This window comes from Cornus florida, unplaced genomic scaffold (assembly GCF_030987335.1).
Source record: "Cornus florida cultivar Cherokee Brave unplaced genomic scaffold, ASM3098733v1 CherokeeBrave_3.0.0_Hap2_Chr05, whole genome shotgun sequence".
Classification (NCBI taxonomy): Eukaryota; Viridiplantae; Streptophyta; class Magnoliopsida; order Cornales; family Cornaceae; genus Cornus; species Cornus florida.
In genome coordinates, this window is record NW_026775575.1 from 106,225,680 (window position 1) to 106,253,343 (window position 27,664).

General features: G+C 32.5%; 2 protein-coding genes across 5 annotated transcripts; both read left to right on the forward strand.

Moving 5' to 3' along the window:
- The first annotated feature begins 1,174 nt into the window (after positions 1 to 1,174).
- LOC132308280 (cold-responsive protein kinase 1-like) lies at positions 1,175 to 6,102 on the forward strand. Of its 2 annotated transcripts, none has more exons than XM_059806317.1 (7): positions 1,175 to 1,330; positions 1,778 to 1,934; positions 2,141 to 2,256; positions 2,384 to 2,594; positions 2,988 to 3,225; positions 3,952 to 4,102; positions 5,487 to 6,102. In XM_059806317.1, exons 2-7 carry the CDS (start codon positions 1,862 to 1,864, stop codon positions 5,880 to 5,882), a joined length of 1,185 nt encoding a protein of 394 aa, XP_059662300.1. In that variant the 5' UTR covers positions 1,175 to 1,330; positions 1,778 to 1,861; the 3' UTR covers positions 5,883 to 6,102. The 2 variants fall into 2 exon arrangements, with proteins under 2 accessions (XP_059662300.1, XP_059662299.1); XM_059806316.1 differs by having other exon boundaries at positions 1,786 to 1,934.
- Positions 6,103 to 9,877: 3,775 nt separating this feature from the next.
- Positions 9,878 to 25,547, forward strand: LOC132308282 (uncharacterized). Of its 3 annotated transcripts, none has more exons than XM_059806318.1 (10): positions 9,878 to 10,117; positions 10,407 to 11,085; positions 12,613 to 12,742; positions 16,742 to 17,232; positions 18,221 to 18,301; positions 18,452 to 18,550; positions 19,186 to 19,302; positions 19,432 to 19,515; positions 24,105 to 24,176; positions 24,861 to 25,547. In XM_059806318.1, exons 2-10 carry the CDS (start codon positions 10,765 to 10,767, stop codon positions 25,125 to 25,127), a joined length of 1,662 nt encoding a protein of 553 aa, XP_059662301.1. In that variant the 5' UTR covers positions 9,878 to 10,117; positions 10,407 to 10,764; the 3' UTR covers positions 25,128 to 25,547. The 3 variants fall into 3 exon arrangements, with proteins under 3 accessions (XP_059662301.1, XP_059662303.1, XP_059662302.1); XM_059806320.1 differs by having other exon boundaries at positions 19,189 to 19,302; XM_059806319.1 differs by having other exon boundaries at positions 10,539 to 11,085.
- The last annotated feature ends 2,117 nt before the right edge of the window (positions 25,548 to 27,664 follow it).

The following is a 27,664-nucleotide window of genomic DNA, read 5'->3' on the forward strand; positions in this document are numbered from 1 at the left end:
TAATTTGGCAAGAGGGAAAGAGAATTACATTGCCTAATGTGGATCTTCTTCTCTTTCGAAAAGCATGACCAGTTGACCACTCAGCAATGGCTTCAAAAAAATCAAGTATGGCCCACATGACCTTTGTTGTTCAAGGGAGATAAAACATAATCATATAATGATAATAATAATAATATAATATAATTTCATATTGCGGCGCACACGAAGCACCAAGAATAATACAAAAAATAAATAAATAACGGTCCATTTCTAGTGTGAACACTGAACACTATTATGTCAGCTTACCGTTTACCCATACACAGGTCTTTGTAGTTCAGCCTACACGTGTTTTAAAAATATCACGACCTTGAAGACACGACAAAATAATCCCAGCTATGGATATAAGAATGAAAATTAGGAGACACATTCCATCCACCTAAGAATGTGAATAATATGGAATTAAACTTGAAATATCCTAAAACCTTAAGAAATGTGTGAGAATTGGTCAACATTAATTCTTAAAAAAAGTGATTAAGAAATGAATTTGACCAAAAGTTTGAAGGTATGTTCAACCAAAGATTTTACTTATTAAATGGCGGCAATAATAAGATTTTACAAATAAAGCAAAAACAAATTTTTTTTATAATATAAACATTTCATGAGTTATATTACGATCAACTTTAATTTAATTCGATACAAGTCACTGTATAAATGAAACGAATTATAGATTTTGACAAGTAAAATTTAACAGTATAGTCGGGATTTTGCCAGGGTTGGGACTTGGGACATGGAACAACGTTTTGATCAATTATGATACAAAATTGACCAGTATTTGGTATATATATATATATATAATTGATAAATATATTTGGTATATCTTTGCTCACGAAAAGTGAAAGTTTTTTTAACGTTTGACGCTTTATATGTGAAGTTGGCTAAAAGTCAGTCGTTCAAACCAAGTGTGTTACAGTCAAGTGGGACTAATGTACATGTATAGATGAGGCGGCCTCTATTGGAATTTGGAAGTTTGGGAATAAATAAGGTTTTGCGATGAATCAAATTTAACATTGCTGAAAATATTGCCCTACAAATATGGATGCTCATCCTCATTGACTTTGACGCACAACACGTGGAACCTGTGTTTTGTAGTGTGTACTAGTGTGTCTATAAATATTATGTGTAGGTGAGAAAAAAATAAAAGTATTAAACGGCGTCTGGAAAAGACATTAATGATTTGATTGAAGACCTACCCTCTTCTCTCGCTCGTCTATCATGCGCATCCCTCAATTATTTTTCTAATTAAACGGCGCACACCCTCCCTCTCTGACATTCCTCCGCTTAATTCTCTCAGGTATTCTTCTCAACTGGTTTACTTTTTTAGTTTCTTCATTTTTTTATTTTTATTTTTCTGAAATGTTTAATCATAAATAGATATTGGGTTAAGCCTTTTTTATTTCTGATGTTAGATTGTAACTTTAACTTGATACAGATTCAGGAGTCTAATGTTAGTGAATTATTGTTGAGCTTGTGTTTTGTTTGTGCTTGTGGTTTTTGATACTTTATAAGAAGGAAAATAAAAGGTTCGGAATCAGAATCTGTTTAATTAGCTTTCATTTTCCATAAACTTAATTAGTGTCACAAAATTTGAATATTATATGAGAGTAGTCACCTCTGGTTTTCGATTGTTATGAAGTTGTATATGTGTTTGATAAATATATAAACTAATATAATAGTTTACCATATGAGAGTAGTTATTGAAAGTTTGAAAACTTGTTTGGAATGACATATTTCAGTTTAGTTTTGCAGGTTTTGAATTTGATTTAGCATTTATCAAAACTGTGCCGTAAACAACGCTGGTTGGTCATTGGTGTGTCATTCAGTTATGAATTGTTTCTCTTTCATAACCGGGAGGAGGGCGGATTCATCAAAAAAACTAGCTGCTGACTTTGATGATGGTGTGTGCTCCTAAACTACATAAACATAAAATGATGATTTTTTATTTTTTTTTTGGAAAATATCATATTTATGTCGTTTTCAATCGGATAATTCCTATCTTAAATGGACCATGCATATGCCTGGAAAAACTATATATACATCATTAATCTCGCAATCTATTTCTTATTTGTATTTACAACGTTTTGATCAATTGAATCGTGAGCAGAGTTTTCAGGCCTCAACGATGTTAAACTGTACACATACAAGGAGGTTCGAATAGCCACTGATGATTTTAGTCCTGCCCGTAAAATTGGGGTGGGTGGTTTTGGTTGTGTCTATAAGGTAATTGAATATACACCTTCTTTTCATATACTATTGGAATGCTTATATCGTGATCGTGAAAATGTCTAAGTTGTTTATCTTTTGAAGACTGACTCCTTCTTTGAAACCAAAATTTATGGATGGTTAGGGAATGCTTAAAAACGGAAAGATTGCTGCTATAAAGGTTCTTTCAGCTGAATCAAGACAAGGAGTACGGGAGTTCTTGACAGAGATCAAAGTAATTTCAAATATAGAGCATGAGAACTTAGTTAAACTATATGGCTGCTGCGCGGAAGAAAATCATAGAATTTTGGTGTACAACTACCTTGAGAATAACAGCCTCGCGCAAGCACTTCTTGGTAAGTCCATGCAGTTATTCTTGATTTGGAAGTCCTTTTATGTTTAAAATTTATTGAGCCTTTGCTTTGTACCAAGAGAAGTAATTCTTTTATAGAAATGATACTTAAAAGCTCTGACAACCCTGAGTTCTTAGCATATGAAATTCAACAATTTGTTCAAATAATGAAGGAAATTTAAACTTATTAAATATCAATGGAAAGTATTAAATTTGTAGTAGGAGTTGTTATTGGATTATAGAGTTGCTACAAAATGCATGCCTAGTTAAAGAGTTCTATCATTTTGTTTTAATTAACTCCAAAACACTGGTCATAAATATGCTCATTTCATCCAACAACAGTGACAGCCTTGATATTTTAATTTTCATTGAAATGATTGGGAGTAATGCTTTTCAGGTGAAGCCCACACTGGAATCCATCTGAGTTGGCGTACACGGACTAGAATTTGCATTGGTGTTGCACGTGGGCTTGCCTTTCTTCATCAGGATGTGCGACCCCATATTATTCACCGAGATATCAAAGCCAGCAATATTCTCCTTGACAAAGACTTGACACCCAAAATTTCAGATTTTGGTCTTGCAAAGCTTATCCCAGACAACATGACTCATATTAGTACTCGTGTGGCGGGAACAATGTAAGTTCTAACAATCCTGTTAACCTTGTTTAAATCATGCATCTCTTTCAAACTAGGTCGTGTGAGCATACAATTCATATTAAATATGTTCTGAAAATAATTACCAATACAAAGTTCATTCTAATTTGGTCAATGGCTTGCATGAAATGAGTTGTGGATTTAGGATAAATCAAATCTGCAATTCTACTTATGATGTCTGACAATGGAGAATAAAAGATAATCAATCTTTCTTAATCAGTCTGCTTTGGATCTTTCCTAGACCTCCTTTATTGTTTGCCAGTCTACTAAGATTACTAGATTATTATTCTGTTTTTTGTTGATCATGCTGATAAAGAAGATTCCTTGAGATGAATCTGTTCCATGATGGGACCTTTGCATCCGGCACATGTGGAAACTATCCATTATCATCATCAATTCACTCCTGCTGTGATTATGTTGATATGGCTTCTTTAAAAACCCTGATGAGTTTCTCAGTCAAATTTTTGCTTCAGTTTTCCCGGATGGTATATCATCTATAGGACAAGGGAATGGGCATAGGATCTGGCAAGGTTCCTACCAAACTAAGTGTGCGTTGTTGTTTATAAAAATACATTCATTGATTTTCATATTAATTTATAAAATTTCTAAAACCTCTCTCTCCCTCTCTGTGTTTTCCTTTCTTTTTTTCATTTCGGGAAGAAAAAAAAAATCTTATATTACATTCATGTTGTTTATATGTTGTTTCAGAGGTTATTTGGCACCAGAGTATGCAATGAGAGGGCAGTTGACACGGAAAGCAGATATTTACAGTTTTGGTGTTCTTCTTGTGGAGATAGTCAGTGGGAGATGCAACACAAATAGTCGATTACCTATTGAAGAACAATATCTTATTGAACTGGTATGGAATTTTTAACCCAAAACAAGCATAGTCAATCTTTTTGCATGAAATGGTGACTGCATGTTCAGTGATGCTTGTGGATGACTGAGCTGTGACTCCTCGATTCATGATATCCATGTTTGCAAAGAGTGTGGCATGGTATTTTCTATTTATCATTTGATGAACCCTGTTTGCCTTTTAATAATAAACAATAACGTTTTGATCAAGTGATAGAGATCGACCTTATAAAAGGATACTGTTTTTCTCTTGGTATAGTGCCAAACTATTAGCAGGAGTAGACGCTGAGAATTAAAAGAATTTGCCTTCCAAATAGGAACCGGTCAATCCATGAATCATGAAGTTACAAAGGTTGTACCTGTGAACCAACTCCTTAGGCACAAGGGAAGAGCAATAGACCAGATCAACCTACAAAAATGAAACCTTCTCTTTGTAACCAATCATAATTTTGAATAAATAATCATCATCATCTTTAGTAAATTTATAAAGGGTTATGGTCATAGTGATCCTCCTATTCAACTACTTCGACCATTTCCCAACACCTTATTGCACTTTTAGGGTCGAAGATTCAAACATTTTATATATGATCTGCTTATTTTGTCTCAAATGGACATGTATTTCCAACATTATGAACTTCATAAATGAAGTAATTAATGGAAAGTTGATTCTTCTTCTTTTCCTGTTTGTCTTTGAATTATGAAAGGAACTTGTGTTGGTATAAGATGATTGGTTTTCATGTGTAATAGACATTGAAATTGGAAAACTGTTGCACATAGTATTATAGTAATCTATATATACACAACACTGAAATAATTATTCAAGAAAAAAATATATATAGTTATTTGAGGGCATGTATTCCCTTGAAATGAAATCCTTATGTTTTCTGTCAGAATTGAAGGCACAAATCTTTTCTTTACTTACCTTCCAAAAAAAAAAAAAAAAATTGTTTCCTCTACTGCTGAATTATCAGAAACAGGTTAATTTCAAGCATTGGATTCTTTGCTAATAGTAGTCTCTCTCTTTTCTTTTTCTTTTGGCCAACTTTGATGATCTCACCAGTCACCAATAATTTGATCTATACTTTTTATATTCATCCAACATCTAGCATCTTTTCAAGACCCTCAAGAAATTCGGTTTTCATATGGTTTCAGTAATTTGATTAGGCAGATTATCGAATGTGGAGATTGGAATGCTACAATATTATTTAGGAAAAAGAAAGGAATGCTACATTATGTACAAACAAACAAACAAAAAACAGTAATCTCACAAAACACAACAAACAGCATTGCTTTTTGTTCTGTTGAACTACTTGTTGTATAACATCAGAGTTTAGCACTTGAATCAATTTCTTCAACACCATTTACAAGTGTGGATTCTCTTGTTGCAGACATGGGAGCTTCATGAGCGAAGGGAATTGTTGGTGCTGGTAGACGCTGCATTGAACGGGGATTTTGATGCTGAAGAGGCCTGCAGATTCTTGAAAATTGGTCTCCTCTGCACCCAAGACAGTCCAAAGCTTCGGCCATCCATGTCAACTGTGGTGAAGATGCTAACCGGTGAGAAGGAAGTCGATGACAACACAATAACAAAGCCAGGCCTAATCTCTGATCTCATGGACCTCAAAGTTAGAAGCACCCCTAAAGATTACCCAGAAATATTAAACAACAATATTTCTAATAATGTATCTCCTGGCTCTGACAACCAAGACAATTCAACCTTGTCATCAGGAACCTCAACCTGTGCAACCTTTACCTTTACTGCCATCTGCGACCAGACCATTTGAAATGATTCAAATGAGAGAGAGAGAGAGAGAGAAAATATAAATTTATTTATAACTTTTTAGATTTGTGAGGCTTGTTAGCTATTTTAGCATAAATTTTGCTCACTTCATAGTTTAGTAAATGTAAAATGTGCATAGTTTCAACTTGAAAGAAAATCTGTGTTATGGGTTTGAACTTTGAACTCTCCTCCAATTACCTTTTCACTGGTTTTCATTTATTTTTCATTTGATAATGTGTGTTTTATTTATTTATTTTATTGATACTTTTAACTTTGAGTAGATAGTTGGAATTAATAAGCCTTCGTTTTAAGCATAATCAGTTCAGACTACGCAGCAGAAAAACAACTCCATAGTGTTTCTAATGGTATATTAATTTTCCCGTAAATGTGATCCAATGGTATATTTTTCTTTCATTGGTTACCAAGATGTACGAGAGAAATCGAGAGAAATAATAATAAATAAATAAATAAAAAGAAATTACAAGTTATTCTTCCTTTTAACTTGACTTTCAACAAACTGAAAAAATAAAAAATAATAATCAGTCCTAATTCTATTCAAGCAGGGAATTTTGATTTAATTTAAGGTGTTCGTGCAATATATATTTGGTGGAGGTGCTTTACGAGCATTTGGTCAAGGTGTTGTTTGATAATGCAATTCAGCGTGATTAGAGTGTATTTGATAATATAATTTGGAATATGGCTCAAGTAAACAGAAGTAACCCTTGCAAATGTCTCGATAGTCCCGTGAATTAGTATCTCTGGTAAATTTTAGAGTGTCAGAATTTGATTCTCTGCATCTACTAATATAACTTTTAACACTTCTACCCTAAACAAATATATATATATATATATATATATATATATATATATATATATATAGTAACCCTTGCACCCATAAGGAAATGATAGGAGGCACAAATAGGGCTTAAGTTATTATATTCACCTCCCTTGAGTTATAGCATTATACGAATTTTACTTGTTAATTTTAAATATCACTCTGAACTTTCCTGCTGGAAATTTTATTGAATGTATTAGAGAGTCACTATTATATATTCTGTACTTTGTTCCTCTATCCCACAAAAAAATAATTTTTTTTTAAAATATAATTTTGTAAGAGTGTTATTTTTAATATTTTTTACTCCGTATTATAGTGGGATGGGAATGATTTTCAATTATACAGTGGTGGTGTCTTCATACTTTTATAACTTCAAGACAATGAGATAAATTATAAATATTAAAAAAAGTAATATACTATTATTATTATTTTTTTGTGTTTGGCAAAGGTCTAAGTCATGCCGGAGGTCGAGTCCATTCGGTAAGGAGTGTAAAATAATTTGTCTAAAATTGATAAATAAGTTATTTTTATTAAGTTTTAATTTTTTTTTCTTCTTAAATATTTTATAACAACCAAACATAAAAAAAATACGAAAAATATTTTTCAAAAAATATTTTATACTCAAACAAACGAGTCTAAATTTTGAATTGAGATAATTATTTTAAGATAGTCAAAATTTAAAAGGTAAACACATTTTGTAGGAAGGAGGGTTAAATATTTTATTTTTGTTAAGTAAATTATATAGTCCTGCAAAAATCTTTTTGCCCCCAACAGTTACTATTATATTATTTAACTAAAAAAATAGTGTTAAAGTAAAAGAGGCAAATCTTGTATTTTACAATTTAATGGATGCTTTGTTGACAGTTAACAGTAGGAGGAAAATCTTTTACAAACTATTAACCTTTATTGGAGTTGACTCTTTTAACTGACACTGCATCTAATTCTGTGATATCTCATGGGCTATGAATTCCAATTTCTCATTTTCTACATTTGAAAACAGAAGTTCAATTCCGGTGGGGTTCCATTTATGATGAAGATTTAACCTAAATCAAGTCCACCATGACTTGAGATTATTCTTTTGACTAATAAAGGATTTGGTTCTTTGAGACCTTTGCCCAGACCTAAATCTGAATTGATGACCAACTGTGTCCCCTCTCCCATGAATGATGCTTCCTCTCCTAAATATATGAGTTATTCCCTCACTCCCTCTCATCATGGTGCTTTGTCTAGGCATACTTGAATGTTTAGGGGGAGGGACTTCTTAAGATCAGTAGAGACAACCGCCCGCGCTTACTGAATTTTTTATTTATATATATATTTAAAAATTTGAAAAATATCTCAATCAATTTTTGATAATAATCTATTATATATTTTTGATAGTCATAATCATCCCCTCTTATACAATTTCCTGATTACATCACAATCTACGTTGTTAATTTAAAGTAAACATTTAAACTAAACTACAACTCTTAATATTTCAATTTCATAAATAATACTCCTTTTGTCCCAAATAAAATGTTCTTTTTGAAGATTATAAATTTTAAGGAGTCATGTGAGCTATGTATTGTCTCTTGAAAATTATTAACTTGCCTTTTTAAGTTTTGAATATTGAAGTTTGAAATTTTAAACTCAAAAAATATATATGGAAAGATGTAAAATATATCGTTTGAAAAAGAAAAGTGAACAATTATTTTTGGATAATTTAAAAAGTAAAAATATGCATTTTTTTTTTTTTTGGGACAGATGGAATATATTTATAGTACACCGAACTTTTCTTTTATTTTTTTACTAAAAGACAATAAAGTAAACCATTACGATAAAAAAAAATATGAAATTCATGAATTGTTGAAGTTTGAAATACTAAATAGCATTTAGAATGCACGATGAAATCCTAATGATATACCTCTTTCTCTTAAAATAAAAAAAATTGAGGGTTTAAGTCTATGCACAAATAAATAAATATGTATATAAAGAAAGTTAACATGGAGATAAATTCAAAAGTTGCCATATAAAATGAAATAAATTTAATGTCGGTCCTCTTATACTCTTATACAATTTAATGGAAGAGACAGATGAAGGGATGACTAAAACATCTTAGGGAAGAGATTAAGTGTTTCTCTATTTTTGTTCGGTTGGATGTGATAGAATGGAAAAAACTTAATTTGACCTGTAAAATAAAAAGAAAGATAATTTTTTAAGTAGTTTTTACCATTAAACCATCACTACTTTATTTATAAAATTTATTAAATATTTATAAAGGGTGATGTAGTAATTTAAGACTTCTATAATAGATTTACTTGTCTTTTCTCCTATCTTCTGCTTATATTTGGGATGAATGAAAATTTGTGAAGGATCCATCCTTCCTATTATTATTTATTTCCTTATATCATTTCTACCGAATAAAAAAAATTTGTTAATTCCTTTTTATTTTTTTCCTACCCATCTTTCTTTCTTACCGAAGATACCATATATTTCAATTTCATAAGTAATATATTTATAGTACACTGATTTTTTTTACTAAAAGACAATAAAGTATACCATTAGGATTAAAAAAAAAATGAAATTCATGAATTGTTGATGTTTGAAATACTAAATACTAGTAGCATTTAGGATACAGGATGAAAGCCTAATGATATACCTCTTTCTCTTAAAAAAAAAAAAAAACAAAAAACAAAATGAGGGTTTAAGTCTATGAACAAATAAATAAATATGTATATAAAGAAAGTTAGCATTAGAGATAAATTTAAAAGTTGCCATATAAAATGAAATAAATTTAATGATTTTTTTTTTTTTACAATAAGTGAGGGAAGAAAAAGTAGAGGAAGAGAATTTATGTCTGGACTCCATTCATTCTCTTGAACAAGACAAAATATCATGATTGACGACCAATAAAAAGGGCCGGTTAGACATTTGTTGAGTAGCTGGAGTAGCTAGCTGCCTTGTTGGAGAATTAACTGGTACTATTGTAACTGCAGAGAGTATAATCAAATAACCCCCGCCAGCTGTACAAACTATTGGGACCCCTAGTGGAACCACCAGTCTTTAATTAATTGAACAATAATGGGTCCCACCGCATCATTATTTCCCAACCTTAACCCTAATCCACAAGTAAATGCCCCTCTCTCTCTCATATATATATATATATATATATTTGTATATTCTCTCTCATAGTCACTGTTCTCTCTCTCTCTCTAGCTTTGTGAAACTTTTCAACCTTTCTTTCTTTTTCACGAGCATTCCCTGTAAAAGCTAGGGTTTCACTACACAAAAGGTCAAGACTCAAGATTGCTCAAGCTTCTCTGACGGAATCCATTAAAGACACTTTCTTTTCTTTCTCAGTTTTGAAGACCCAAGCCAAGACTTGTCGGCACTTCCTTCTTATTCGCCATTGTATAATCCCTCAGGTCTGATTTTAATTCCTATATATATATATATATATATATATATATAATATTACATGTATGTATACCATCCATTTGCTTTGCTTTTCTTTCTATGGTGTTTGAGATGAAACATGTGAACAGACCACATCATATCCACCGAAATTGATAAACTGGAAAAAGTAAATGTTATTGTTGATGTCAAAAAGTGGAATTATTTGAGTTACTTTTCTGGAAAACGTACATGTGAAGCAATTTAGTGTTTTTCATGATCTCTAACTGTTCAATTCATCGAATGCCAACTTTTTTACAGAGTTAAGATGGAGGATTCTGGATCTCCTTCTCCTTATTTCTGAATATTTGTTGCTCTGAGAGCCTTTGACTTGGAACTTCTCTAATCTCTCTGCTTAAGTGAGACACTGAGACTTATTCCCAATTTTGGCAGATCAAAAGCTCTCACCATGGGTGCTGTTGAGGTCTTAACATTGCAGTTCTGGAGTTATACACAGTTCTTGAATCAAATTGATGGGTTCCGATAGCGGGTTCTGTCAAAAGTTGATGAAAGCACAGGTTTTCACCATACAGGTTTAGACTGAACTAATTTATTCAGTTATTCAGCTGTAATTCAACTAGATTGTCCAAGGCAAATCTTAATCTTAAGGCTTTAAGTGATGGAGGATATTGGGTTATTCAAGCAAGGATGGAAATGGTTACAGTCGAAGAGGCATTGTTACTCAGTTGTGCGGACAGCGGCAACCTGTTTCAGGGACAAAATTGGGATTTTTATGGAGCGTCATTGGCCCATTGTTTGCAATGGATTTGCAAGAGTGGGGAGGTTTCTGCACATGTTGTTGATTTATTGGAGGGACTGTGTTGTTCGGGGAGCTCGGTCTTTTGTTCGGCTGGGTTCAGCGGCTCTGCTTGTTATAATGTGGAGTTGCTTTCTTAGTTTGACTTCAATGTCTTGCCTACTTTATGTGCTTCTTAGTATGGTATGCCTCCAAATTATAATTCTTACTTCTTAAATATTTTGTGCTTGATTGCTGTTGAGGGCATATGGTTCCTTTCTTCATTTTTTTGCTATATATATATATATATATATATTTTTTTTTTTCTTCTTAAAATTTCATGATCTGCCTTTTCATTACTAGCAGTTAGATGGACTTGTTTGTTCAATATAGCACAACGGTGGGTTTGATGCTGCAACGAAAGGAAACCATTTAGATTTGATCTAATATTTGGCATCAATCCTATCATCAGGTCCATCATTGGATTTGTATGGCTGTTCTTTTCGAAATGTAAATGCTTATAAATAAAGTCATAAAAGTCCACCAAAGTGTTACAAATGATGTGATGTATGACGACTAAGCATCTCTTGCTTCTTTGATCCTCTTTGTCTAGAAATATACTTTGGGGGGGGGGGGGGGGGGCGGGCGCAAGGGGAATAAATAAAATCCTGTGTAAAACAATTATGACAGCGGATGAATAAGATCCCGTGTAAAACAATGATTGTAATGCTCAAAGGCTAAAGCCATCATTATATAGTAATATGTAATTAATAATTACTGCCTGTGGGCATTAGGTGCTTGTAATGTGATTACATCTACTTGGTTTGAATTCCAAATTTACTTGTTTAGATGCATAGCTGTACTCCTCACTTATTATGGTTTCCTAGTTTTGTGATTGAATTGGTGATAGGAAACACAAGATTTATTTGGACCTGTAGATGTCCATGGACTAAACATGTATTGATCAAAATTAGTCCTTAGAGTAATAAATCATTAGCTTTTAAATTGGTCAGTTTTGTGATGAATTTGTATTGTCTAAATTCTTTCAGAAATTTTCAAGGAAATCCTTGAAAATGACATCCCCAAAATATGGGACTTTGTTAGGGGAAGGAAAATTTTGGGAATTGAATATGTAACAAGTTATTTTCCCAACTTTCAGTATGAAATGATTCCGTTTCCTTTCTGTACTTTCCCCCTTTTTATTTTATTTTATTTTTTTCCTGGAAAAAAAATCATAAATTGGTAACCCTTTCTAGTTAATAGTTACACGTAGAAATTCTCTTTTGGGTTCCTAATATTTGCACAGGAGAAAAAAAATCATAAATTGGTAACCCTTTCTAGTTAATAGTTACATGTAGAAATTCTCTTTTGGGTTCCTAATATTTGCACAGGATCTCTTTCCCTACTAATTGATAGATGTTAGCAGTGTAGATTTATGTAAATGAAAAGATGGAAGAAATAAATTTTAAGTTCACTAAAATCAGTAGCCAGAATGGATTTAAAGGTTTGGATGAATAAGGCCAGCATTGCAGTCAATGCCATTATCTGTTTAGCTACTCTATTTCTTCAACTCGGTACTTATCTTTGTCCTTTCTTTTGTTAGAGTTCACTTTTTGGTATGCTAATAGGAATGTTTTACTTTCCTCCTTTTAGATTGGATTTCTTCTTGCCAAATACATTTTTTTACCAACAAAAGAACTATGGCATTAACAATTGCATCTGTTATTTCAGGGAGCTGCTGGAGCTGCGGTTCAGTACCTAGGTTACACTCCTGGAGTTTTTATTGTAGGGCTGTTTGCTATTTTAATTTTATGGATGTATGCTAACTTTTGGATAACGGGTACATTATTTATCGTTGGAGGTATGTCAAGGTTTCTTTCTCAACTTAAATATGGATATTTTAGAGACATCATTTATTGTTTGTTCCTTTATTTTCACTTTTTTTCTTGCATACCTTCTTCCTGTGTCCAAAGGAGTTCGCATTATCCTTTGTGAAGATTGTTCAGAGATACCTATATGTGCATAAGTACCTATATGGTAGGAAGAAATGAACTGAGAAAGGGAGCATAATCTTATATAGGGTTCAGTTCCTCTACTATATATGTTACTACTAAAGAGAAGGAAATTATGAATATTGTATGGGTTCTTAACTGTTACAATATAAAATAAGACAGAATAATAGAGATACCAAAATACAAATGTGAGGGAACCCAGAGAGGTTTCTGGATGAAGGAGGAGGAGTAGACTAGCCAAAGTGATATTCCGGTTTTCCCTCTGTCTGTAAGTGTAAGGCTTAGTTGTTATGCCTTTAATGCTTCTTCTAATGGTGCTAATTATAATATGATGCCATTGGTCATTACCCATTGGTCCTCGAGAGGTTCCAGTCTTTACCTGGGACCTACTATGTTTAGGTCATGATAGGTTTAGACACATAACAGTTCCCATCAAGCCATGCCTCTGTTTTGGCATGGCGTGTTGATCTTAATACAAGCATTAAATGCATTCGGTGCCTAGATAGCGGCAATAGTTGTAAACATTAATGACTCTCATCAGAGCATTAAATGTGATTGTAAGGGTCTTTGTCGAGGCATCGGGTTTCACCAATCACTTTAGAGTGTCTTCATAGGCCCAACTTCGGTGTTAGGGTTTTCTTCTTGTGCTCGGGCATCGTGCCCTCGAGGCTTGATGACTTGGCATTTGTTAGTAGATCTTCAAGACATATACTAGGATTTTCTTTATACTCTAGAGTTGCATTGTTGAGTAGTGATCTAGTCGTGTATGCTAGGGTTTTTTATGTAGAGAATTATATCGTCGATATTTGGTGACCTAGTATATTCTAGGGATTTTTATGTACTTGAGAATTATATTGTCGAGGTCTAGTAACCTAGCTGTGTATGCTTGTGTTTTCTTTTAGAAATCAAGTTCTGGCGATTATGGTGACCTGACAAGGTCCTTTGATCTGTTTTGCCGTCTTTTCAACGGGACACGTGTTTGTCGACGTGTGCTGTGGTTGGGTGCCAAGTGGGCTTACTTTTGACTTTTCAACGTACCACGTGGCTAGCACTAATTGATCCCTACAAATATACCCCTTTATTTTGTTTTCTAAAATGAAATTTCTACTCTGCAGAAAGAGTAAGATTGGGTGAAAAGAGGGTATTAGGGTTTTTTTTTAAGTATTGGCTTAGAAGACTTCTATAAATTTTCTTTGCATTTCCGCCTTGGAAAAAGATTGAGTGAGAGTTCAAAAGAGAGATGCTAATGGCTAAAGTGGAGGAGATGAATTAGATGTTGGTTGTGGGAAAATGATAGACAAAGAGAGTTTGTGAAAGAGAGAAACTGATAAAAAGAAAAGGCTGAAGTGGTTAAGACTCGTTTCTTTTATACATATATATATATATATATACACTCCATCCGTCCCATACTAGATGTCCATATTTTGTTTTTAGAGTTTTTAAGGGGACATGCAATTAATGCATTGTCCCCTTTTAAAATTACCAATTTGTCCTTTTTTAGTTTATATATATATATATATATTACCAAGTTTGAATTTTTTTGAAAATATAAAGGGCAATAATGGAAAGATGACATTTATTTGCTTTGACTTTTCTAAGAGGACAACTAATTTGGAACATCTAAAAATGGAATAGTGGATTACTAATATGTGGGACAGAGGTAGTATATATTTTGAAGTGAGGGCATGTTTGCAAATTTTAAAAGTTATAAAAATAAAAAATAAAAAAAAAACAAAAAAAGTTGTGTCTTGTTATTATGTGGCTCGACCACTTTATACATCATCAACTGATGCATATTACACTGTATTTACACATCAACTAATGCATATGCTTACTGTCATAAACTATAATCTTCGAAAACAAATCAATTGTCTTAATTTTGCGAAAGTTGCTTCAAAAAGAAGGGCAGATATGGATGTCTTTGATAGGATGATGAAATATATATATATATATATATAAAGAGTCCATTGACTGATCTTCGTAGGTAGCTAATCTTCATGTATATATATATATATAAAAAGAGTCCATTGACTGATCTTCGTAGGTAGCTAATCTTCATATATATATATATATATATAAAGAGTCCATTGACTGATCTTCGTAGGTAGCTAGTCTACTTAATTCGGCCCAAGCAATGTCCCAAGACACCCATGCCTTTCTTGGTTGGACCAACCAAACCAGCTTTCGATTAAGTATTTCTAAATTTTCAGAGCAAGAAGTGGAACTCAAAACTAATTTTATGTAAGGCCAAGTTTTTTGAACATGTTTGTGTCCTCACAATCACTCAATTACTTGTTCCCAAGTGTGTGGTCATTTTGTTGAGGCTTGACTTCAATTCTTGAACACAACTTGAACTTGAAATGTTTGAACAGGACTTAAGGTCTAAAATAAAAAAATGACAACTTGATTTTTTTGGTTTTATAACTGAAATTTGCCAACAAAAAAACTAAAATAACAGGACATAACCCAAAAAAAGCGTTTTCCTACAGCTTAAGAAAACAAATTAATTAACTGATATTTGGACTTAATAATGGCTATAACATTCTTCTTTCTTATCACTAAATCTTGAATAAGATGACAATACTACCTCTATATCTTTGGTTCTCTCATGGAGTATTAGATCACAAGCAATATATGTAGTGACTTGATCATCTCAAAACATCATCAGTGTATCAATAGTGACCCATCTCATGCAAAAGTTATTTAACAACCCAAATCTTCTCACAAGCTGTGTGAGCTATAGATCTCTATTTAACTTTGTCGCCTACTTTTTGCTCTTCCATGTAACCAAGTTATAGATATAAATGTGCAATACTCAGAAACTTATCTTTAGACATCTGATCACCCATCCAATCTGCATCAAGAATAACCAACATCATCAACAAAACTCAAAGGCCTTGACATTGTACCCTTTACATGACTTATTAACGATATAATTCAAATGCATCTATAGCCCAAAAATAAATGACAATTGCAAAATAGTAAGCTTCAGTGTTGGTGAAGGCTTAAAATTTCATTTATAGGCCATTATTGATGTTAAAACACCTTAAAATATTATGCAAAATCCATTAAATGATCAAAAACACATTTTTACTGGATTTTCTTATGTAAAAGTAATCTTTTGGTTGCTTTGAAGCAAATATTTGTAAGGTCAAAAAAGTTTCAGGATTGCAACGGCTGAAAGGAGAGTATGTTAGATATTCTGTAAAGGCAGAATAAACAGACCAAACCTCAAACAGAATTTGAATTATCAGATAGGTGGTGTAACGGGGATAATTCTTGAACACAAGTAGAGGGGAGAGAAATAGAAGTGTAATCATTTAAATAGCCGATAAGCCAAGAAATTGAATAATCCTTAAACATAGGAAAATAGATCTACTTAATTTACGAAGCACTGTTGGGTGCACGGCTCTAAGTTTTAGGCTGCCTTTGATGGAAAATTTAAAACTTCTATCCGATTGTGGCATTAGTCTGGAGATGCCTTCATGAGAATAAATTCATTTAGGCTCCATATAAACAAATTCTTATGCATTTTGTAGGCAATTAATTGAATTAAAATCCGTAAGTTTATTGTTGTATAGTTTTAGTTCTGGAAGTTCCTTTATGCTTGTGTGAGGCTCTTGGAAAACAAAATCCAATTTGTTCAAGTATTTATCATCACCATCATCATTATTATTGTTATTGTTATTATTATTAATTTTCTATTATTGCTGTTATCATTATTCTTAATCTTCACATATTTGCCATAAACACTGTAGAACTTGTACATGTTTGGTGGTCCTTAATCTTTCCCCAAGCCTGCTGCAACTCTCGTTGCTGAAATATCTTCTTTTTTTTTGACAATGCAGGCTATTTGTTTTCCTTAAATCATGCTCGATTGGTGGTCTTCATGGCAACAGCATATGCTATCTATTGTGTCAAAGTTCGAGTTGGGTGGCATGGAGTTTTTCTCTCGATAAATCTTGCATTCTTATCTAATGATGTTCTCAACTATTTGCTTCAATGGTGTGATAATTTGAATGAAAGCACACGCTCTGAAGAGCACAAAGAGTCAGACTCATTCACAGAAGATGACCTTTCTGGGGAGTATGAATATACTCTTCCGACTGATGAAGCTGAAAAATTGCACTCATGCAAATCATCTAGCAAAACAGCTTCTACTTCATCTTTTGTCAAAAACCAAAAAGAATCTTCGGCTAAGCCAGTAGTCAAAGAAGATGCAAATTCAATCAATGAGATGAAACGGATTTTAAGTTGTATGGATCACTATGAAGCGCTGGGATTTCCTCGGCATAAGAAAATTGATGCTACTTTGTTGAAGAAGGAATACCGGAAAAAGGTACGCTAATTTGAGTTGTTTGCATGCATATGATGTTTCCTTATTGTTCATTTTTACAGGAAGTGTGCAGGATGAGATTATAGGAATTCATTTTTCTCTAATTTGAAATACTGTTCCCATTTGCCTTGATGACTTCCTTGTGGCATATTTGGTGAAGGACAAACAACCTGTTGGATGTTCGTAGTGTACATTTTGATTGTTGGATATACCAAGTAGGACTTAGGAGCCTCCTATTTCTGGGTTCAGAGAAATTGGTGGTAAGAAAACTGTTCTGGAGTGCTTTCTAAATAGTTTTTGAAATAATTTTCTAAAAAAAATAAAAGCCTATCATAGAATGGTGAACTTTTTAATAGTTAGGGTCCATCAAAAAGTGAAAGCGGCCCCTAAATGGTAGTGTTGTCAACATTTTTAGTTGTATTCAATTTTTAAAATACTCGGGAATTATAACTAAAATTGAAATGGCTATCACAGAGGTCCTTAGAAACGTATTGTTCTCAATATCAATTTTAGTTTTAATTCTTTAAAAAGCTTGTGATTCCTGAAAGACAGGGAAAAAACATTTTTTGTTTTCTTATAGCAGCTTGCCTCAAGTATATTCTTAAAAAAGGTTTCCAAAAATTCTGTCACTATTTTTCATTTCAATCAATGATAGGTGGCGACTCTTAACCAGTGTAGAAAGTTCTAAATCCATTCTAAATTTGATTCCTCTAGCTTAAGCTTCGTTCCTTACTTCACAAAATTCTGGGGGCACTAAAGTTGCGTATCGTAGAATCAAATGGGTTCTGATTTTGCTTTAGAATCACAGTTTATCAATGAAGTGATTGTATAGATTGCAGGTGGTTGGAATTTAAAATTTCATCTATCGGTATTCCTTGTTTATTAATTTTTTTTTTTTCATTTCTGTGATTTCTCTGTTTTCTTTCTCTTTCATTGTTTTATTTATTTAGTGGTATATGATTAATTTTGTCCTCCTTTTTTTCCCGGTTAGGCCATGCTTGTGCACCCTGATAAAAATATGGGAAGCCCACTAGCAAGTGATTCATTTAAAAAACTTCAATGTGCATATGAGGTACTTATCCATTCCTTGTAATTGGTTCAATCCCTCTTATGGGGTTGGCTTACTTATCTTTTGAAATATTTTGTTGGTATTTTATGGATGTCTGAAATGAAACTTATGATTGTGGTACTCTCTGCATATTATAATGGCATAAACCTTCAGGTTCTTTCTGATTCTACAAAGAAGAGAGATTATGATGAGCAACTGAGAAAGGAAGAAGTTAGAAGTGTCTCTCAGAAGTCGAATAATACTTCATGTCAGGTATTTATGTGGTTTGGCTTGTAGGCTTAGTTGCAGGTTTTACATTCAATCTGAATTCGGGTTTTTGAAATCATAAAATTATATTTATTGGTAATAAAACTCAAAATTATTAGAGAATCACGATATTTTCTCTTCAAATATAAGCTCTGTTGATTTTGAACTTAAAAGATAACATTGACAACTAAAACTTATTAAACCATATTCTTCCTTTCTTTTTTTCCTTTTTTTATTTTTTTGGAACTCTGTTTGTTGTTCTTTTCTACTAGACTTTTTTAGTTCCAAGTATCTATTAGAAGTATGAGTTTGAAGCAAAACAGCAGTGTCAATTAATGAATGAACTAGGGGTATTCAGGTTTTGGGTTTTATTGAGAAACTTGTATATTTGAAGCAACATATGAATGGTGAGATGTTTTTTTTTCATAGAAATCTTCACTTTAGTATCATAAAATAGCTCTGATAGCATCTCCATTAAACAAATATTTATTTGATTGACTTCATGAACAAAAAAAAAATGTATTTCTTCTTCTTTTCCCCCCAGGAATTTGAAATGGACTAAATATCTGAAGAACTTTAATTTCTCTTGCTGATTCATGAAATTATGGAAATATTGTTCTATTCTATATCTGTATTATAAGCAGGATAGTCCTGATTATTTGTCTGAAGAGTCGAGGCGTATACAGTGCACGAAATGTGGCAATTCACATATTTGGGTTTGCACCAATAGGACTAAGATGAAGGCAAGATGGTGTCAGGTTGGGCTTCTTTTGAATTTATTTGTTAGATGTTCTCTCTTTCTCTCCCTCTCTCTCTCTATCTTGTTGGTACTAGCATAATGTCTGAATCTTATTGTTATACAATTATAAAACTTGTGTTTAATTCAGGATTGCCGTCAGTATCATCAAGCTAGTGATGGGGATGGATGGGTTGAATATAAAGGCTCACTTGTCTTTGATCGGCCTCAAAAGGTTTATTTCTTCCCAGGAATACTTGAATTTATAAGTTTTTTTACTTATTTACAATTGAAATTGTCTTTGGTTTTGGAAACTTGAAAAGTTGATAGCCAAATTAACGTAGAAGGGCAGTAGAAAACATTAATTTTCTATTACTGGCTTGCATCAAATCAAAATACATGTTAGATGGATATCTATACGTTGTTAGAAACCTTTTGACTACTAAGACTATCTTGTCCTGCTACCACATGGAATATTGGAATGATCAAGATACCATAACTTGATCCAAGTCTATATCCAACGATTACTTGATTCTTAAAGCATAATAACAAATTAATGAGTCAGTACCATATTAACATAAAACTTGTTCAAAGTAGGACTTCACTCAACCAAAAAGCTCAATTATATGTCAAAAGCAAGTTCCATGTGAAATTCCAAACACTGTTTACTCTATCCAGAAATAGCTTGCAAATAAAAAACACCCTTGTTTAGAATTAAAATCCTAAGCTCTCATCCTTTGCATTGGCTTTATTGGAGTTTTTAACAGGCTCTTGATTCAATAATGGAATTCTTCTTCCAAAGAGCAGTTGCAGTAGTCTACAAAGTAGTCTTTAGTGAAGTCATTGTGGCTATAGATGCTTTAACATATTATACTTTAACATATTATAGTCATTATCCGATCCAATATCTTCATGTACTCTTATAAATTTGAGATAAAGCTCCACTCTTAGAATTCAGTTGAGTCTTCCTCGCTATTCAAATGATTGATGGGGATGAAAAGAGAATCTTCAGCTCTGATACCAAAGTTTTGTAGGAGAGCTTTATGAAATTTGGAATACTGTTGCGTAGAATTGAAACTTATGTATGCTTTTGATACAAAACTAATGTAGGACACCACTAGAAAACTTAAAATAGCCCTAAATTCATATATGTTATACTATGGTCAAGAAAAGCTTGTTAGTTTAGAGTTTAAAAAATAAAATAGAATATGCAAACTTATCACAAAAAAAAAAAAAAAAAAAAAAAAAGAATATGCAGAACTTGTGGATGGAAAGGAGTTGGAATTGGCTTGGTTTTGAAAATAAACAGGCTGCCAGGATTCTATGGTTGTTTGAAATTAAGGATGGTAATTATTTTGAAGTTTTGGTGGAGTCTATGCTACTATAATGTCAATAACATTGTTTAATTTTTTACACACTTTTTAATGAATATGATATATACTAATTACTTTATATACAATTTTTAATAATTAGTTAATTTGTGTGCCCATATACTTTCTTACTTCTTATAAAGATTTTTTTTAATGAATAGTAAATCACATATTTATGATAGACGTCTCCTTAACGAAGTTTGTCCATCCCTGTTCTGATTTTTTTTTCATAGACATTGTTAATGATAGGCAATAGTGCAAAAAAAAAAAAAAAAAAAAAAAAAAAAAAAAAAAAAAAACACCCTGATGTTTCACCAAGTGAGCACAACACCCCGTGGTATAAAAGTGAGCAACTCAGTCCTTGTAGTTTCAAAAGTGAGCAACTTGCCCCCTTACATTTCACCTCTGCCACTTTCAGTCCTTTTGTGATACACATTATTGATACTTTTTTATTAATCCCGAAAGTACCCTCCAATATGACTGTTATACCCCATCTTCCTATAAAAAGGCTTTTGCATTCCTTTGTTCCAGGCAAACCCATTTTTGCTCTCTTCTTTCCATTTGCATCTGCTCTCTATGCTCTTCCTCCAAGGTCAGTTCATTTAAACATTTAAATATGTGTGTGTGTGTGTGTCATTATATGTATAATCAGGATGATCCAACCTGAAGCTGGCACTGAAAGGATCGTTCCAATTTACCATGTTCAACCTAAATCTAGCACCAGATGGACATGAACCAAAATGACAGGTGATACAAGTGTTACTTTATCACTAATAATAATAATAATAATAATAATAACATTTTAAATTTTAGATGCATGGGTCGTCACACTATTATAAATATGTTCAACAATTATCACTCCAGCTATCAATAATTGCTTAAATTTTAATAACTTTTATTATATTATTAAACATATCCAAATAACATGATTGATAATCACAATACAAGCATACATCCAGTACCAACTCACAAGCAAAACTTTAATAATTATATATTAATTAACTTAGCAAAACTAACTAAACGCTTGCATATATAAATGGTTACACTCACAAGATATATCCGATACCCATTGATACAAACTCATGCAACTTACACGTCCTGAACCTTTTCTTTTTTTTTTCATTTGCATGTTCTCTCTATTCTAGGCAGTTTTGAATTGAGTAGGAAACCCATTCGGCTAGAGTTCACATAATCTAGGCGGAGGCCCACATGAGGAGTTACAACACTTGAGTCAATTTAGGATCATGTAATGCCTTAGGTTATTATAGAGGGCATTTAAGATATAGTCTTTTATATTATTTACTTTAAAAAAAAAAAAATTAATTATAAGGGGTAGTTTGATAAATACACAATGACATCAAACGGAAAGTGGTCAGAAGGGAAATCCAATGGGGCAAGTTGCTCACTTTTGAAACTATAGGGACTGAGTTGCTCACATTTATACCATGGGGGGTATTGTGCTCACTTGGTGAAACCTTAGGGGGGATTTTTTACACTTTTGCCTTAATGATAATTAATCACATATTTACTTTATATGAATTTTCTTCTCTAAATTTCACACACAAACACACTCGTGGGTATATTACGGTTATTTATATGTTGTTGATATTGTTTTACTCTATCATTCTTTGTGTTACTTTTTCGATTTTCGCTACCTCCGCCCTTGCAAATGAGGGCGTCCACCCCCATTGGATTTATTTATGTATTATATATATATATATATTGAACACTTAGAATTTTTCTAAAATTCTAGTAATGCCCTCGCTGAATTTTTAATATAGCCCCCTATTATGGTTATATGAATCTTTTTTATATCTTTTTGTTATTCAAGGTCTCCTCCATCTCAAACAGATAATTTTCTGGTTTCATCACTGTTTCGTACAGATTTCAAGAATGAAATGTAAATTATTCATGGGTTGTGAATAATAATCCATGAATGGTAAAGAAAAAGAAGTGGAAGAATCTAGGTTCTCACCTAGCATTATTTAGGATCCACCCTCTAAGGTTATGTTGCATGACAATTGATGAGTAACAATTTAGATTTGGTAACATTCTTGTAATGGTTGAACGAAAAACTAATGAAGATAAAAGAAGAAATCCGAGTAGGGGAATTGTGAGGATTAAGAATCAAGAGATGCCAAAAAGTGAAGAATTTTGTTACTCAGGCTCAATTATTCTCTTAGAGATGACGTTGCTCATTGAATTAGAGAAGGTAGGATAATGGATGAGTGCTTCTAACATTTAATGCAATTAATTTGTACCATTAAAATCATAAGGGTAAATTCTATAAGATGGTAGGTAGAAAAGTCATGCTTTGCAGGACAAATTGTTGGGTGTTTAGAAAAGAACATGTTTAAATGAACATGATTAAAATGTGGTCATGTGAAAAGATGAGAAAAGATGAAGTTACAAATAGTTATATTTGTGAAATGGTTGAATTAGCCTAATGAAGATAAAAGAAAAAGAGATTACCAGGTAAGTAATGGCCTAGTGAAGTGAAGACCTGCACCAGTAAAAAAGAGTGACATGGTTTGCATTGCAGGTAATAGAGGAAGGAGAATGATTAAATATGGGATGAGATGTTAAGTTAGTTTTTATAGCATGTTGTTGTACTCAACTTATGGCCTTTGATAAAGTAGAACAGCAAAATGGATTGATGTAGTCAAGTGCAAATTGTTTGGACAAGGCTTGGTTCAATTATAACTTGTATGCGATGCTAACTACATACCATGTAGTTGAAGTAACCGTGTCGGACAAACACCATACTCGGACGTGGGTATGAGATATGTCTCCGACACTTTTGGTTGGACATGCACCTATAAAGCATATCCAGTTAATTGAATTTCATTATATTATCGCTTCAAAATGAGTGAAATGCCTATATAAACACTATAAAATTATTTTATTCTATAAATTAAAATTAAAATATTAGATAACATGAATATTTAGCAAGCTTAATATATCTAACACTTGGATGCATACCCGCACTCGACACACGTACCTGAGTCCAGGTAACATAGACTACATCTTCTTGTTCAGATATTAGCGCTTCTTCCCAGGGTTCAAAAGATTACTAGCTTTCATTCTTTCTCATCCATCGTGGTTGTTCTCCCTCATTCATGTTCTTTTGGTTTTTATCTCCGGTACAACTATAAAATATTTTACTTTATGCCAATTCAAGTTTATTATTATTATTTACTAGTGCATTCATGCTGTGTCCACTCCTTTTCTGTTTGATGGGCTGTGATAAGTGCATTTTACTCATTATTTACTTTTTTATGCCTATGGTGGAAATTCAACTTGATCCTTTTGCTCCAACTCTGGTGGCACAGTGAAAATTCTGCTTGTCACATTGCATCTTTTCTAATAATGTTCTATTCCTTTTTTGTCCTTTGATGTGCTGCTGCTATTTGCACACAGTATTTATTTTGCTAAGTGGTTTTCTTGTCGTTAGGTTGAAATACCACGTGCTTTTGTTTGTGCTGAGAGCAAGATCTTTGATGTGTCAGAATGGGCAATTTGTCAGGTCAGTGGTATATATGTTATTATAGCATGTAACTGTTCTAATTTTATGTTGAATAGGATAGCAAATGAATCTATTTTCAGTTGTGAGGATTTGTAATAGAATAAAAAAGAAAAAAAGAAAAAACGGAGGATAGCATCCAAGAAAGGACTTTTATTATTTTTTGGGTCTTAAGCAGTTTCTATTTATGTTCTTGTATGCGATTCAGTTATGAACCAAAGTGCTCGGATACTGGGACCATTGGGACCCTGGGTGTAAAAAGTGATATGTAGGCACCACGCGAGCTCTGAGCAGGACTCCACATGTGGCTTTGAATGGCATATATGAAGAGTTTTGTGGAGATGGTGAACTATTGTAGGGAGAGAGAAGATTCTAGAGTGTTTGAGGGCTTTTGGATACGTGTAGAGTGTTTAAAAGGTTTTAGAATGATTGGAGTTTTGTAGTGTTGTAGATATTTGTGCAGAGTAACTCCCTATAAAAGATGGGGAGAATGCCTACAAATAGGCAAGGAGTGTCATTTGTAAACCAATAAGCTCCAAAAGTAAGATTGAGCGACCATCTAGTAACCCAAAAGTTGGTGAGTGAGGGCGTTCACTACAACACAATTAAAAGCTGATTTCTTCTTTTGCCATTGTTATACTTCCATTTCATCCCACATATTGTAGAAATCAAAAATTTTCCATGCAGGGAATGACTTGTAGGCCTAATACCCATCGGCCCAGCTTTCATGTAAACATGGTTGGGTTGGGGAAGACGACTCAGAGATCCAACTCAAGCAGATATCCATGGGATTTGGATGCCGAGATGCTGGATGAAGATGAAGATTTTGAGCTGTGGCTCCAGCAAGCTCTTGCCTCTGGTCTCTTCTGTGAAACCTCAAGACGCAGAAAGAGCTGGAGCCCCTTCAAGCTGCATCAGAAGAAAGGGAAGAAACACTGGCGAAGATCATCATGATTGACAGAACTGAAGTTATCATAGGAAATTCTGTTTCCCCTAACAAAATCCAACCCAACTTAAAATTGGAGAGGGTAGGAAAGGCAATTGCATATGCCTTCATACTATATATTCAGATGAAGGTTCCTGATTATCTCATCACACCTTGATGAGAAGAGAAAGGGTTGGGGTGAAACTGAGAGGAGTGAAACAACTAGTTTTACTTAATCTTTGTGTCTGTAAATAGTTTAGACATCTTGTCGCAGCGTTTCCTCTTTTGCATCAGTTTTTTCCTAATTGGATAGAAATGTCAAGCGTTGAAGATGACAAGAGAGAACAAAATTAAGTTAGAAGCTGTTCATGTAAATTGATGGAACAATTGACCTTTGCTGTACTACAAAGTTGTAATAAAAGGAAAAGGGAAGGGTTTTTTTTCCTATTCATTTTTTTCCCTCTTCTTGGACAACACTAATAATCTTCGTGCCTCAGACTCTCATGCTCTTGTTTGTTTACCAGAAAATCTGGGCGGAAGTGGAAAAGAAAAAGTTCTACAGCTTTCTTCCTACTTCGGATGAAGAGAGTGTTTATTTTCAACAATCATTCATACGTTATATAATATGTAAGTTAATGGGTTACAAATTCTAAAAACTATAGTACATTGCATGTGAACAAATACAATTACTAATCAATTTGGACTGTCATGACACAAAGCGGTGAACTAAGGTGGTATATATTTAAACTTTGTCTGATTGGCAAACTTTCTACAGCATAGATTACAAAAACACCAAGGAACAAATTTTATGTCATTTTTATATTTATAAATGGTTGAATTTTTTTTTTTAATGATTTTGAAGTGGTAAAAATATATATATTTATGACTCTCGTTTTTTGTTTTGTTTTTTTTGGGTATGGATCATGAGTCTGATATTGCCTTTAAGATAATAATTAAATCATGACAAGACAATCTAAAACGAAAATTCGTTGATTATTTTCCTTAAATGAGGTATAGATGGAAGATTTTGGGTCAATTTATGTTTCTATTTCAATCATATAAATTGATCGATTCTGAATTCAGAGTGAATTGCAAGGATTTTCTGATTGAAACGGATATAAAATGAACACTTTTGAAGAAGACACTTTAGATTCCCTGATGGATGTTGGGGTTTGCTTGGTGTTACTAACTCCATTCTAATATTCCTTTTACCCACCTATGAAAACAAAAACAAAAAAACACCAAACCTACTTTAATCTTTCTGCGTGGCGAAGGACCTCTATTTTCTTCATGGCAGAAGTTGATTATATAATTTGAATTAATTGGGTACAGCTGAGCTTTCATTATATATTATGTTCTGTGATGGCAACTTTGTTTCTTGAGGTTAGGTGGTTAGATAGAAAGATCATGGACTATAAGCCTTCTAAATGAATGGCATTTGTTGTTTGGAATTTGAATTATAATTTTCTAAAATATTTAAGGCTCTAATTTTAATACAAGATATAATAAGAAGATTTTTATTTTTTTTATTTGATTTGATTATTGGTTTAACTAAATTGCTTTACATTTGCTTGATGGTTGGATTTCAATCCCTATTTGGATTGACTTCAGAGATTGAGTATTTTAACTTGACTTCTTATGACATTTTGTGTATTATTTTGAATCAATATTGTTATTGAATTACTTTTTCTTACATCTTTATTCACATCATTGCATAGATAAATATATACTACAAATTATCCATTTTCCCATTTAAGATATATGTCACAGCTGTCTATCAATCCTTACTAGATGCAAATAATTTTTTGAAAGATGTGGGAGTGTCAATTAAATATATTATTATTATTATTATTATTATTATTATTATTATGCCATCTATCTCTCTCTTGTCATACTTTCATCTTAGATATAAAGATGACAAGTCAAATCTATAATACTAAGCATGAATATTATAATTCAATCTTTAAACTTGAAATTTTATGTAATTTTCATTTTTTTATTCTAACTATTTGAATTATAGAACAATTTAATAATTATGGACCTTTATGAGATGGAAAGTTCAAAGGAGTCTTCTTCCACCAATATGAGTAATTCCATCCATAAATTTTCCCTTTTCTGCAATGATGGCATCTTTGACTTTTTAGTTAGCCAACCATCATGTAGTTAGCACAAGTTAGTCACCTATTAATTCACCAATGGTTTTAAATATCAAACTGATACCTAAATATTATTATTATTAGTTTAAAATAAAAGTACCAATAACAAAACTAATGCATTAGTGTGGAACTCAAGTCAATATATATATATATATATATATAAAAATATTCCATTATTTTGTTGTAAGCTATGTAGCACGGACACAGACACAAACACGATATGACACAAATATATTGATTCGTCAAAATTTTAAAAAGTTGGACACAAGTATGGTATGGACACGACTACATGATAATATAATTTTTTATTATTATTATACATCTATTAAGTAATAGTATTATAAAATTTTAATTCATTTATAATTTCTATATTAAGAGTTGTTCTGAAATGAATTAGACTATTATTTCAC